Source organism: Fusarium proliferatum, assembly GCF_900067095.1.
Source record: "Fusarium proliferatum ET1 genome assembly, contig: FPRO_scaffold002, whole genome shotgun sequence".
In the NCBI taxonomy this organism is placed as follows: Eukaryota; Fungi; Ascomycota; class Sordariomycetes; order Hypocreales; family Nectriaceae; genus Fusarium; species Fusarium proliferatum.
In genome coordinates, this window is record NW_022194791.1 from 2,692,523 (window position 1) to 2,706,656 (window position 14,134).

Consider the following 14,134-nt stretch of genomic DNA (forward strand, 5'->3'; position numbering starts at 1 on the left):
CAGGCATTGAGGTAATTACGTGGGAAATAATTGAGAGTCACGACTATGTCAAGAACAGATTCAGGTTCTTCCCAGCTGATCCACGCGCAGATGCTTGTCTTTCAAATCTCTAACCGTGTTGGCGCAAAGAGGTGCCCTCACTAGCACAGGCTCTCAGGTGGAATGTGGCCTGCGCCTAAAGGATAAGAGTATGTTTCGCTGTAATTCGAAAATGGTGAATGCGATAAAAGTGGTAATGTCTTGAGGCAACCTCACGATCTGCGTGAGAGGTGCGCGACGGTTTTGCGATAGTGGAGATCCAGTATCAGTAGAATGCGATAGGTCGCGTGCCGTGGTTGGAATGACGCGCGCAGTTGAGAATCAATGTTCAGGGGAGTATTTTAGGATGTCCCGTGAAATAAATTCAAGCAGCTGTAGTCTCTCGGAGCTGGTTGGGGAGGATGGTACTGGTGAAATGATGATGTAGAGGAGAAGAGTCACAATCCCGAAACTGGAGGGGGAGGGAGCTATTGCGGAGGTAGAAAAACTAGTAGCTTTCGCCCGGTCACCCATGCCCTGTAGCTGAATTGTGGTGGCAGGTGGCAGGAACTAACCAAGTCAGGAACCTACTGACAATGCGATTGCTTTGCGTGACAATAGAGAGCAAGTATTTGATGCCTGATTGTGGCAGTATGTTTGCCTGATTAACAAGCCATTACGGAGTAGGTAGGTACCTACTAGGTTAGGTACTAAGGTAGTACCTAGGTAGGTCTTTCTACCACCTACAGGTATTTTCCAGTGACTGACTGTATGGGAATAACAAGGTATAGGATTAGTCATGATGCAGGTCAGCCTTGCAGCTTAGGGTCTAAGTCGATTGGCTCGACTTTACCCCCCATTCTACAACCTGAGGCAACATTCTTCAGCCTTGGTGTCAAGCAGCTCACCAGCAGAAAGCTAACGCGGCGCGGCGGCCTAGAGCTCCGTTGCAGGTAACGACGTAAACGCATCCACAGCCTCAACACCATCACCATCACAACGGCTCTCTGTTACTTTCGACCTGCTTTTTAGTTGCTTCAGAGAGGCTAACCGCATTCTTCATCTCTCTTATCTCGTAATCACAACGAATCCATCATGTCTCGCCGTTACGATTCCCGAGTACGTTGGCCCTTGAAGCTCCAGTACCTTGAAGCTCTCCCACCAAGCTAACCGGCTTCTATAGACAACCATCTTCTCACCAGAGGGCCGTCTGTACCAGGTCGAATATGCTCTAGAAGCCATCTCACACGCAGGTACAGCCATTGGCATCCTAGCAAAGGATGGTATCGTTTTAGCTGCCGAGCGAAAGGTCACCTCGAAGCTGTTGGAGCAAGACACCTCCGCCGAGAAGCTCTACATCTTGAATGAGTGCGCAAACCTTCCATTGTGTACCTGCTAGGCTGAGGGTTGTTTATTAACAATACTTTCGTTTAGCAACATGATTTGCGCCGTCGCTGGCATGACCGCCGATGCCAACATCCTTATCAACTACGCCCGACAAGCGGCTCAGCGATACCTCCTCACTTACAACGAAGACATTCCTTGCGAACAGCTTGTGCGTCGACTTTGCGATCTTAAGCAGGGATACACCCAACACGGTGGTCTACGACCCTTCGGTGTGTCTTTCATCTACGCCGGTTGGGATCCTCGTCGACAATTCCAGCTCTATCTCAGCAACCCCTCTGGCAACTACGGTGGCTGGAAGGCTACAAGTGCGGGTGCCAACAACGCAAGCGCACAGAGTCTTCTCAAGCAGGATTACAAGGAAGACTGCACTCTGAAGGAGGCTTGCGGCATGGCGGTCAAGGTTCTCAGCAAGACGATGGATTCTACCAAGCTGAGCAGCGAGAAGAGTACGTCGTGTCTATGAATATCTACCAGAGCTCCCGCTAACATCACTCCCAGTTGAATTCGCGACAGTAGGACAGACCGAGGACGGCAAGATCTACCACCGCCTCTGGAGTGCTGACGAAATTACGGCGTTGTTGAAGGAGCATGACCTGGCGAAGAACGAGGAGACAGAGGAAAAGTAAGCAACAAGGCTATAGATTCTTGATAGATGGGGAGAGGAATGTGGGGCCACTCTTATCTGCCCCTGTACAATAATATCATGAAATGACCACAAACGAGACTTATCCAACTCCTGGCTTGACCAAGTCTAAAAGTGCTGTCGAACACATGATGCTTCGGTGAAAGAGTACTGCAATGCAGGCAAAGCCAGAGCATCTCGGACAAGCATGCAAACTATTCCTAGTCCCCAATATCAGCGTCGCGAACCTCTCAAGTTTTCCATCTCGAATCCTACATCTGTCCCTCTTGCTGCCTCCTCATCATCCGTGATTCGTTGCCATCCCGGCTGAGTATCAACTCCTGGTCGTGGATAAGGCTCGTCGCATTTCGTGCTCGAGAGGCGAGGAAAGTGCCGCCTGTAGCTCCAATACGCAATGCTCATGCCCAGAGCTGAGCCTACACAGACATCGTAGACGTCGTGGCGATAATCCTCGCATCTCGATATAGCGACTAGACCAGCACCGATGAGTGGCAGCAGGCAGACCAACGCGCGGCTTAGATCACGACCGCCAGCCGAGTAACGAAACACGTGAAGTTGGCCGGCGAGGAAGAGGCTGAGAAAACCAAGGCCAGCGAATGAGAAGGATGAGTGGCCAGAAGGGAATGATCGCCAGCCCTCTTGCAGTATGTGGCCATCTTCTGCCGTGCAGACATCAATGGTAACAAGGGTGTTGGCCTTTGTGCCGATTGCGGGCTTGCAACGGTCTAGCAGATCAGGACGAGGCCTGCCAACAGCGTTCTTGATGATGTCAGTGATGAAGGATGTGAGTACAATAGAGATAAGGAACGAGAGGTAAGTGACTTCATGCTTGGCCGCTGATGACCTTGCGATTATGTTGTAAGCGATTAAAACTCCCAGCGGTATGAAAAGGGCGTATACGAAGTTCATAACTGGTAGTCTTTGTTAAGTCCAGTCACAGAAGCTGAGGTTGATGTTTGAGACATACAGACAGGGACACGCTCGTGAACCGCAAAGGGATACGAGATCTGCAGATCGTTTATGAAGAACATGCGATGAAATGGGTTGACGAAGAGGACCGTCTGTAAACCTGTCAACCATTATTCTGAGTTCCCATTGACGATATAGTACAGACCAAGATCCAGCCTGTTAAGAGGAACAGGAAGCCGACATAATCAGGCGCGTGAGTTGTCTGTTGTATGTCATGAGTAAAACACCAAATAGGTAACGATTTGCGAGTCACTATACCTTCCAATATCTCCTCAAAAATGAGATTGGCCCGCCGGATGAGCTATAGCTATGAGCTGGAGCCATGATTGATGACGATGGTGGAAATCAGGTTTGACGGGCGGAGGCGTCGGAACATAGGTAGGCAGATTGCAGTGTCGCAACAATTGGAAATGCAGTTTTTCCTTATCGGCAAACGAGAGGGCGTTTGTATTTGTTACCGAGTCATGTTAAAGAGACGCGGCTCATCAGTTCGGTGCTGTTGAGGAGACGTAACAGGCTCTTGCTGAGGTTGGACATGTTGCCAAATGCGGGAATGAGGGCCCCCTGATATTCCGCTGGTTTTCTGGGGCCATACAGTCAGTACCTACCTATCAATGAGAGAATGCAGATGACAAGTCACTGATGTACACCAACAGTATGCTGCCAGCGTTTGTTATTAGTTCTCAGGAGACTAAGAGTCAGGACTAAATGGTTACAATGAATTGTCAAACTTTTCAGACCCAACCTCAGCATGAACACCGTTGTTTTGTCTAGGTACTCATTGCAAAAGATACCCTCGACGCCGTAGCACTCTACACGCAGAAACGGTGTTGAGGGACATAACAGACCAATATCTACCCATTTTTGTATCCAACACAATAATACCAACCAATGTTTTAAACATGGATTTTCATCTCCAACGTTGAAGTGAAGAGAGGTTGATATACTGATCTCAGATGGAGTTGCCCAGTTACAGGGTAGGTAAGGTCAAATCACCATCCACTATTTCTTAGGCCCAAGCTCTTTCGGATTTCTTCTGTGACGGCTGACGATCAGGAAACTTCGTTGCTATCCATCGGCCATAACAGCTTTTCAACAAGACAACTCCTACCGATGAAATATCGACAATCGGAAACCTAGAGCATCTGCCTGCGCGAACCTATTGCTTCCGAAGCGCCATCTCAGGAATAGCTTCTGAATGTACAACCTGATGTCATAGTTTGCGACGCGACGAAGCGAGATGCTCAAATCGACACACACACCATCGGCAGCCGCTTTGGCACCGCTCCCGCCAGGATGGAGCGAGCACACCGCACCGACTGGACATACATACTATTACAACGCTGAAACAAAAGAATCAACATACAAGCGTCCAGGAGCCCAGCCGCCTCCACAGCCAGCGCAACCACCAGCTCCCGCATATCCTGGTTATGGCTCAATACCATACTTAGCCGATCCCAACGTTGCTAATGCTTATATGGCGCAATTCAATCAAGATAATAATGGGCAAAGGTATAATAATAGTTCACGAGGTGGGCATGGAGGAGGCCGTGGAGGCTTCGAAGGTCGACCGCGTCCACAGCCTGTTGATAAGCCGAGGAAAAAGGAGCCGATCCCAGGTTGTGAACCATGGATTCTCGTATATACTAAGTACTCGAGGCGCTTCGTATACAACCCTATTAAGAATGCCAGCTACTGGCGCATACCGGAGAAGTTGATGCCAGCCATTTTGGAGCTTGACAAGGCCCGGCTGCGACAGAAAGCAACAGGAGAGAGCCAAGGAAAGGAGAACAAACAAGATGAAAAGAAACCAGAGCAAGCAATACCGCAAAAGAAGGACGCCCCAGTGGCAGGGTTGGACGACGATAGCGAATATGAAGAGGTCGAGGTGACGGATGACGAAGGGGATGATGAAGGCGATGGAGAACATCCCTCCAAACGGCAACGGACTGCAGATCCTGGTGCAGACGAAGACGTCCCCATGGAATTCACAGAAGCTGATTTTGCAGCTCAATTGCAGGCCATGGGAGACGATTACGGCCTTGAACCAGGCGACTACGACGACGGAAACGCTGAAGAATGGCCTGAAGGTGCCGAGGGAGTGCCTCTATCCGTAGACGACGCGAAATACCTGTTTAAGGATCTCTTGAACGACTTCAACATCAACCCATACAGTCCGTGGGAGAAACTCCTGGAGGAAGGCAAAATCATTGATGACTTGCGATATACAGCACTCAGCACCACGAAAGCACGTCGGGATTGCTGGGACGAGTGGACGCGTGAGAAGATCGCGGAGTTGAAGGAGCAACGAGCCAGGCAGGAAAAGCGGGATCCTCGTATTGCTTACATGGCATTCCTGCAAGAAAAGGCGACGCCGAAGCTGTACTGGCCCGAATTCAAGAGAAAATACAAGAAAGAGGACGTCATGAAAGATCACAAGATCACCGACAAGGATCGTGAGAAGGCATACCGAGAACATATTGGTCGCCTCAAAATGCCCCAGTCCAAACTCAAGTCCGATCTTACTGCCCTGCTCAAGGCCCAGCCGGTGCACTTACTAAACAACAAGTCGCTATCTACCGGCTTACCCGACCCGGTCCTCACCGACATTCGCTTCATATCCCTCGAGCCCAAGATCCGCGATCCTCTGATCGAGGCTTACGTGAGCAATCTGCCTCCCCCACCAGAGGACCTAGATGCAGCCAAGGACGACGAAGAGCAGCGAAAGCAGCGCGAGTCACGCGAGAAGCGTGAGAAAGCACTGGAGGAGAGAAACCGTGTGGTGGAGGAACAGAAAAAGAAGCGCGATCGAGAAGTGGCGGCTAGTAAAGCCCGATTGAGAGATGAAGAAAGGGAGTTGGAGATGGCCATGAAGGTAGGAAAGCAAGGATTGCAGAGCCAGCTGGCCAGCATGAAGGTTGCAGAAAAGGAACCATGATACCGGGGGAAAAAAGATCTTGTATCTGCATACACATCTATCTAGTATTCTAATTCTAGCGACTAGCCGTGATCGGTTTGTGTCTATAGGCAATCACAGTCCATACATGAAAGTCAACTTCTTGTCTGCGTATCGGCGGTCGTTGAGTCTCTCACTCTCGATCTCCTCTGGCGACATGGTGCTTACTATCGCCTGCTTGCGTTTGTTGACCGCTGCAAGCATGAATCGATAAGACAAATATCCGATCAAGGCAATGGCAAGGAAACCCAGCGTGACATAAAATGGAAATCTGTAATGGGGCTTGTATCGCTGTCGGTACAACTGCGCCCCGATCACGCCTCCGAGGTTACCGAAACCATTGACGCCAAGCACAAGAGCTCGCTTGCCAGGCTCAGGCGTGTTGCCACTGAGCCATGCCATAGTGAGAGGAGCCGAAATGTATACACCAGATAGGAGCACACAAAGTGAAACGTACTGCCCAGTGCTCGAGGAGATTGTAACGGTAAGGATCAGGCCGATGATACCAATGACCAAGCCACCCAAGATGTGATATCCCCGTTCCTTGTAGTGATCCGAACTCAGAGCAAAGGCGTAGAGGCCAAGAGCACCACAGACGAAGGGCGGAACTGTCATCTAGATCGCTCCCAGTCAGTCAGGCCCAGTTGAGGCTAAGATGAAGTAAAACATACCAGGTTGGCAAGGATAGACTCATAACCCAGCCCCTGAACAACAAGGGGCAGGAAAACCGAGAATGCACCGCTGGGGACACTTGCGCAAATGTTGAGTAGAAGGACAGTCCACAGCTTCCAGTCTTTCATCGTTTCCACGAAATCTCTCTTGCTCAAGCGATTCTCTTCGATACCATCTTCGCTGTACTCATGCTGTACGAAATCGGCGTTGTCTTGTTTCATGCGTTCAACAGCAAACTCTCGTTCATCTGGTCGAAGAAACCATGCAGAGCCAGGGCCTTTGGGTAGCCACAGCCAAGCAATGATAGCAAAGAAGCATGTCAGGGCTCCCTCGATGAGGAAGAGATATTGCCAGTTCTTGAGGCCACCACCACGGAGATGGAAAATGCCATATGCTTGAAGGGGTAAGTAATTAGCCTGCAGAATTGTTACAGCCAGAACTCACAGATTGAGCCTGAGAAGGCTCCGGCAATGGCATACTGTCCGTAGAATAGAGCGAGTCTAACACAGAAGTCGTAACGAGGATAGAAGAATGACAAATATGCAACGGCTGTGGGGTAGAAGCCCGCTTCAAAGGCGCCAATGAGCAAACGTGTGGCGATGAGTGCCCCTAGTGCAAGGTCAGAAGAGAGTTGACTAGATGTGGGAGCGAACGGAAGGGCTACAGACCACGTCCTTTGATGAAAGCTTGACCAATTGTCACTGCACCCCAGCCAAACTATAGAATGTGTCAGTAACTTCCCGCTCTTAGTCGTGGTACCATCTAATTACCATTAAAAAGGGGATCCAATGCTTAGCACCAATATAACGGCCAGCTGCGGCAGAGACGGGCTGCAAGACAACAAAAGTGACGAAGAATAGAGAGACCGCTTCATTCAAATCATCAGGCTCAGCCCCTATGTCCGTGGTAAAACCTGATAACAAGCTGTTAGAAACTGATTGAGCACGTACAAGGGGTAGAGGACTAGGAGATATTGTTTACCTTGGGTTTCGGCATTACCAACATTGCCACGATCTAAACCATTAAAAAGATACAGAAGTGAAAGAAGCGGAAGCAACGCAAAATCGAGCTTCTGATTGAGGGCCCGACTTCTCTCTTTGTTCTGCTCGACTGAGTAGGCAGTGGGATGACTCGATGGAGTCTTGCTCGACTTGGTCGGCTGGAGGGCTTCCCGATCCGACATGACTGCTTCTGGTTCAGTTATAGATGTAAATATGTTTTTTTCTCCTGAAAGATGAGGAGACAGGCAAATTCCTTATGATATACTGTAGATATTACGAGCAGTGCACTGGCGTCGTTGCTGGGTTCATATAGGCAAGCGTTTGGCAGGCAACTCTCGCTTGCACAGGTTTCTCAAACATACACACTTGGAGGCTCTTGATGATATCTCCGCATATATTCCTAAGGCCCAGGGATTAATTGGGGGTCGGACCAATGATTCGACTTTCAGCTGTTGTCCCAAGAATCTGGTAAGCGTGATCCATGTGTAGGCCCGATCCGGACATCATTCTGTTTGTCACGGTCGTATATAAATCAAGGCTTGCTGTTGGCCTATCATGAAGTAAGAATCTGACAGCAGACCAGACGCTCGGGATTGAGGCTGACAGGAAGTGCCTCGAATAGGCAGATGCTCAGCGCCACTACTGTAACCTCGATCAAGGTTGCCTGAGCGTCGGGACACAAACTGACCGCATCTTTAGCTCGTAGAAAGCACGTTAAACGTGGTGGATGGCTGTATTGGGGTCGAAAAGTAGCGGGAATCGAGCTAAGGAGGTCCATCCTGACTCATTACCAAGGAGCGGGTACTCATAGAACGAATCGACAAGTGCCTCCACAATTACGCGCAAACCAGGGAAGTAATTCCAAGTTTGCCGCGATGAGCAAATCATGTTGCTGATGATCAAGTTCGTTAAGTCGTGGGCTGTGTCGTTAGGGCTGTAAGGCTGACATATACCCCAGAATCCAGGATCCTTCGCGCTGCTTACTGAGAACGTGTTGTTCCACACTTGGCGTTATGTCGATACGCCTTGATTGCAACAAGGGCTTATGGGTGGCTTGAATGAACGTTCTAGAATAACGCCTCAAGCAAAAGGGGTTACAATATTCTCATGTCGAACGTTGGTCCCTCTGGTGAGCTGAAGTAAAGTTTCCAATGTCTGAAACAGGCACTTCAAGTGAGTGGCAAGATGCACATCCGCTATCCCATTGATGGCGATTGAGGAACCTCCCCAATAACAGATACACCGGGCAGGAGGGCTTGCATGAGGAATCAAAACCTCCAACTGGGCAGACGATGTAAGACAACCCCCCACAACTATACTGATTCAGTCATAATTAGATGTTGTGATCCTGAGCCTCCGTCAGACGTTCCAAGGCACCCAGAGGCACCAAGATGCCATATGCTAATGCTATTGGTTGTGTCGTGAAAAAGGTAATGTAACTCTCCAGATTGTCGGGGTTAAGGACCTTGATACATATCGTCTCACTCGGATTTTGGCATCAGAGATTGGTAAAATATTGGTCAGCCTTTTTCTCGACTTCCTGGGCATAGTTTGATATTCCCGCACGACCGGTGACGCCGTCCTCAGTGATGTAGTGATCGATCAAATCGGGTGACACCCACTCGAAGTACACGTTTTTGACAGTGACCAGAGAGTGGGGAACCTCCCTCACAGCTGAGCTGAGGTCTCCCCAAGCTTGCATAACCTCGCATGAATCGTTTTCCTCCTGACCTGGCGGTGCAAAAGGGAGTACCTTCTCTTTCTCTGACAAAACGACAATCTTGGCTTTTAGAGACACGTACTTGGCTGTCAGAACAGCAGGCAGAGAACCGATTTTGTTGCTAACCGCGGCTGTTTTGTCGATCAGGTCCGCTCCGATGAGCACAATATCTATGTCCTTCGCTGCGATGCCAACACTTGCGTCAGTGTGGATTATCAAGCGGCTCCTAGCCTTGGAATTGTTGGCACATGAAGCAATTGACTGTGCCATCTTGACACCTTCGAAGAGTGGTCGGGATTCGAGCACATGAACCTCCACAGGTCGCGAAGTATTTCCCATAACGTGAGTGATGGCCGAGGTGATAGTTGAGCTAGAGGAGAGGGTAAGGATCTTGAGTGGTCCGCCTCCCGACAGATGCTGCTCTATGAAAGTCTGGAACATCGCGCCAGTTCTTGAAGTGGTATTCTGTCGGTCGCGGGCGTAATCCCCCAAGGCTCTGACGATATTATCGATCGAGCTCTTATCTAGTGGGCCGCGGGGTGGTATCCCATTCTGAACTATGTCCAGAGCTAATAGAACAACATTCAAGATAGACGCGCCCATACTTTCTCGCCCGTTCTTCCACAGGTGCCATCCCGCAAACCTGATGTTGTTCCACCACTGAACTTGATCAGTGAAATCGACTTTCTTCATAACATCGATATAGGTATCGAGGGCCTTGGTAGCTAGCTGGCGCGCTCCGCTTTCATGATCTTCCTGCAGAGCGACTAAGCCCCGGCTAAGCCTGTTGCCTGCCTCTTGGCCCAAATCAATGTTGAACCATACCCTTCTAAGACTCTCTAGGATGCGCGGAACACCTCCAAAGTCATCGCAGTCGTTGATTGCATCTGGATCGAACCATTCGTACCCCTCATGCTCCCAGTCAATTTTGATGCCAGCCTCACCGCGGCCACCGTCGCTCTCGGATTTGAGAAGGAACCCGAAAGGGTTGACAGTCCACTCTCTCCCAATAGACTCATCAACGAACGAGAATGGTTTGCCCTTCCGAAAAAGGCGTAAAGAGTCATGCGTAAGAGTTGTTTCCTCAGCAAGTTCCCTCCAGGCAGTGGCAATAGGATCCGCGTCAGTGTCATCTACACTTCCAGAAATGCCTGCATATTTGTGCCTTACCTAGTATGTAAGCACGGGTTCACTGATAAGGTAATACACTTTGCTTACTGATATGTGTTTACGTGACCGCTCCGGCGGAAGAGAGCGACCTGGGGTTTCTTGGCCTCACCGTCAGCGGGGAATCTAAAGATGAAGCTCGTCGCGACGTCTTTGTGCTTGAGAGGTGCCATTCGTGACGAAAGACTGCAGATCTTGGACGGTCAAAGATGACAGCGCGAGATCAAGTGCATGCCGTGGGCCGGTTGGGAAGCGAAAAGATGAGACTTTGGGATGCCGAGTAGGATTTTCGTGGGTGAGACAATTGGTACCTTACTACGCATGGGAACCCAAGGGAGGAAGGAAGATTGCGAATACCTTACCTCACCACATGCTTCATCACATGACTGTCACACGTCACTCTCAATTACATCAAGACAAAATGGAAGCGACAGTCATGAATTAAGTTACCAGGAATATCCTTGTCTCTCTTATTTCCATGTTTGAATCCGATCGTGTCCCGCTTGGGCCGATAGTTCGTTTCGCCATTTACCATTAGAGGGCATTTAATTGTCCATCATCAACACTAAAGTCATCGTAACTGCATATCCTACATTCAAATGCCGCTTGACAGTCTCTCAAATATCCAATAAAATTAAAACCTTAAAAGCATCAACTTTTGTTCCATAATAAGAACCCAATGTCAGTCGCCAACTTTTGTTGCTCACGGGGCGCCCAACTCCAACTCAAATGAGATACCCATTGTTGGATTGCCAATCGACATCAATCCACGAAACCAACTCATTATATAGTATGTGCCCTTGATCAACAAGGATAGGTTGCTGAAGTGTCTCTGATGCCAGCTTGTCTGACCATTGCTGTCCCATGTCAACATGTGTTCGATTTGCGATCGGATCGTAGGTTGTCGTAGTCTGTGTCATGTTGACGGAACGTGTCGCAGTGCTCATGTCAACAGGGATAGGGAGACGCTGCACAAGAACGCGAAGATCCCGAAGTACCGTGGCACAGTCCCGACCGTAGTTGCTACCAACTCGACTCTCATCCTCGAACCTCCCAATCACAAAGTCGAGGTCAAGTGAACGAGCCTTTTCACTCCGAGAAGACGGGCACAGATCCTCTACCAGCTGCTGTAACATCAGTACTATGGCAGCGTTGAAAATGAAGTGAAGACCGGCTTGGAGCAGCTTTCGAGGATGATTGACAAGTAGGATCTGTCGAGCGAGCTGAATATTGTGTTCTGCTGATGCTATGCATCGCTTCAGTAGAGGGAGTTGTGGATGTGAACTCAAGGAACACTGCCGCGATACCAGCTTTTCCGCGAATGATTTTTTAACCAAGGCGAAGAAAACAGGGCGGATAGTCAAGATTATTAACTAAAGGACATGTTAGTCTAGCCCCAAAAGACATTGGGAAATGGAGAAATTGCCTGGTTGTAGTGCATGTGCAGCAAGCAAGTGGCTGGATCGTCGCTCAACCCGTTACTTGCGAGTTGTACCGTAGGTGGAAGTTTCAAACACCACTCATCGAGCATACTGATCTCCCCTTCGAGGCTCCTCACAGGTCTTGTGGCTTCTTCTGACGGGGAAATGCGATATGTATTGCACACGATATGGCATGATATCCGAGAAAGCTCGACATGAGCTTTGAGACCATCTGCTGGAGGCATAGACCTATCGAATGGAGTCAGCCAGAGCGAAGGGGCATATAGGAGGGCATACCTACGGAGCATCGCAAGGAAGGGGTAACCGAATTGCGTCGTCCATGATGGTCGGGGGCCTCCCCATGAGACAGCTTAAGTAGCGATCCAGTACGTACAGCGTCCAGAACACGCGTTTGCCACTCTCGTCAAGCCAGCCCCTATGTGCGCCGTGCATGATGCTGATATGCATAGCGTTGCTCACGCAGATATATGCGGCATCACGGCGGTTCATCTCTATCAGGTAGAACCCCATCAATGTCAGCACCGATACTTCGTTGGGCGTAAAGCGTGTAATGTCAAGCGGGTTCCCTAGGAGCATACGGGCCCGGCTGAAGTAGTTCTCGCTGAGATGAGGGTCTATAGAGATATCCTGAGGCGGCATGATCATAGCTTGAGATACCACAGCAAATGCAGTCTGGTAGAAAGCCAAATGACGGCACTTGGCGAGACGCAAGGTTGCCGAGTCTCGTTCCACGGAGGGGATTGTTGGCGTTGAAGAGAGATCCCCCCACCAGTAGATTCCTCCACTTGGCCATTGGCAGTTACCATCTTGGATGAAATAACGAAGCTCGGATAACATTGAGTCCATCTCTGGGGGTGCAGGAAACCATGTCGGGTCAACATCTCGATCATGCAAAGGTCGCGAGTCGTAGGTCTGGTAACGACCAAGACTTGACAAAAACGCGCTTCCGTCAGAACCTGGACGCAGATTTTGATATGCAAGAGGCAGAACTGTAGTCATGAATTCCTTCAAGTAGTCGAGGAAAGTTGCGCCACTCGTCTCACCCAGGAAACGAGCATAGCCGTCAGGGTCATGCAACAGGCGACCCTCAGTTGAGACCAAGTTCTCTTCGTCGTCCTGCCGATTTTGAGGCGTTGCGCCGGGATGTGATAGCTGGATAGAATGTGTTCGAGACAGTCCATAGCTGGGTTCCTGTATTCGAGTACCTGATAGCTGAGCCTGAAGATGAAGATGAGGTGGTTGTTGCTGGAATTGTCGATGTATACTGGGATACTGGAGCTGGGGAAGCTCAGGCGGCACTCGCCCAATATGCGCTGTTGCATCTATCGTTGGCGTTGTCTGTGCCGCTAGACTAACGGCCGATGATCCAATGTCATGGTTAGAGGCGGTCCAACCAAGCAAATCCGAAAGTTCTTGGCGGCTTGCAGAGTCCGGGACGGCGTTTGATACAGCTGCTGGGACAGTGTCTCGAAGAACCCGTTCATAGAGATCGACCTTGTGTTTCAAATCCTCGAGCTCTGAGCGCGTGATGCTGACCTTCTCAACAGGCAGAGGATATATGCAGTCGCGTGAAGAGGATTGGCATTGGCGACACGGGTGCTCACCAGAGCATCTGACTCTTCTCACATTGCAAGCGTTGCACCTTTTCAGCGAGACGTGTGTTAGATAAAGACGTGAGCTGCTTTTATGATGATATGATTTAAGTCAGTGACTTGAGGGGCAAACCTCAGTCAAGCTTGACGTCTGCCGAAACGCAGGAATAATTGAGTATAATTGAAGTGAAATTGATACATCGATAGATGGTACATAAAAGAAGATGGACACAAACAAACCCATTGCAGAACATATCGATTGAATAGCTACAGTAGTGTGGTACTGTAGACGGGTAGACACATGGAAACTAATCAACTTACGCTGTAGCGACACGCTTGCGATGCTCGGGAGCAACCTTGTGCCGGCGGGGATTGACAGGAAGCCGTCGCGGATTATGGGAGGCAGAGAGGGAAGCCCGAGGTCGAGCCGATTGTGGTCCAGTTGCATTTGTAGTTGCAGTTGGGCCAGAGTCGTTGGGCTGCTTCATGGCTTAGTCGTTCGTGAGTTTCCGTTTCCAAGAGGAGAACACTCGTCGTTTACTCTCAG

General features: G+C 49.8%; 6 protein-coding genes across 6 annotated transcripts; 2 read left to right on the forward strand and 4 right to left on the reverse strand.

Annotated features, from left to right (window-relative positions):
• Positions 1–1,113: 1,113 nt before the first annotated feature.
• Positions 1,114–2,051, forward strand: FPRO_02905 (putative PRE9-20S proteasome subunit Y13 (alpha3); the record flags this gene model as incomplete). Its single annotated transcript, XM_031226943.1, has 4 exons — positions 1,114–1,137; positions 1,202–1,386; positions 1,453–1,871; positions 1,924–2,051. The coding sequence occupies 4 exons, from the start codon at positions 1,114–1,116 to the stop codon at positions 2,049–2,051; spliced, it is 756 nt and encodes a 251-aa protein (XP_031077428.1).
• Positions 2,052–2,281: 230 nt separating this feature from the next.
• Positions 2,282–3,361, reverse strand: FPRO_02904 (putative DPP1-diacylglycerol pyrophosphate phosphatase; the record flags this gene model as incomplete). The annotated part of the gene is made up of 4 exons (XM_031226944.1): positions 2,282–2,979; positions 3,036–3,129; positions 3,183–3,239; positions 3,296–3,361. 4 exons carry the CDS (start codon positions 3,359–3,361, stop codon positions 2,282–2,284), a joined length of 915 nt encoding a protein of 304 aa, XP_031077429.1.
• A 916-nt stretch (positions 3,362–4,277) lies between these two features.
• FPRO_02903 (uncharacterized protein) lies at positions 4,278–5,975 on the forward strand (the record flags this gene model as incomplete). The annotated part of the gene is made up of 1 exon (XM_031226945.1): positions 4,278–5,975. The coding sequence occupies one exon, from the start codon at positions 4,278–4,280 to the stop codon at positions 5,973–5,975; it is 1,698 nt and encodes a 565-aa protein (XP_031077430.1).
• Positions 5,976–6,068: 93 nt separating this feature from the next.
• Positions 6,069–7,848, reverse strand: FPRO_02902 (uncharacterized protein; the record flags this gene model as incomplete). Its single annotated transcript, XM_031226946.1, has 6 exons — positions 6,069–6,608; positions 6,665–7,059; positions 7,110–7,274; positions 7,334–7,382; positions 7,436–7,578; positions 7,647–7,848. The coding sequence occupies 6 exons, from the start codon at positions 7,846–7,848 to the stop codon at positions 6,069–6,071; spliced, it is 1,494 nt and encodes a 497-aa protein (XP_031077431.1).
• Positions 7,849–9,164: 1,316 nt separating this feature from the next.
• Positions 9,165–10,726, reverse strand: FPRO_02901 (uncharacterized protein; the record flags this gene model as incomplete). Its single annotated transcript, XM_031226947.1, has 2 exons — positions 9,165–10,551; positions 10,605–10,726. The coding sequence occupies 2 exons, from the start codon at positions 10,724–10,726 to the stop codon at positions 9,165–9,167; spliced, it is 1,509 nt and encodes a 502-aa protein (XP_031077432.1).
• Positions 10,727–11,278: 552 nt separating this feature from the next.
• Positions 11,279–14,075, reverse strand: FPRO_02900 (uncharacterized protein; the record flags this gene model as incomplete). Its single annotated transcript, XM_031226948.1, has 4 exons — positions 11,279–11,926; positions 12,049–12,223; positions 12,276–13,637; positions 13,909–14,075. The coding sequence occupies 4 exons, from the start codon at positions 14,073–14,075 to the stop codon at positions 11,279–11,281; spliced, it is 2,352 nt and encodes a 783-aa protein (XP_031077433.1).
• Between the last annotated feature and the right edge of the window lie 59 nt (positions 14,076–14,134).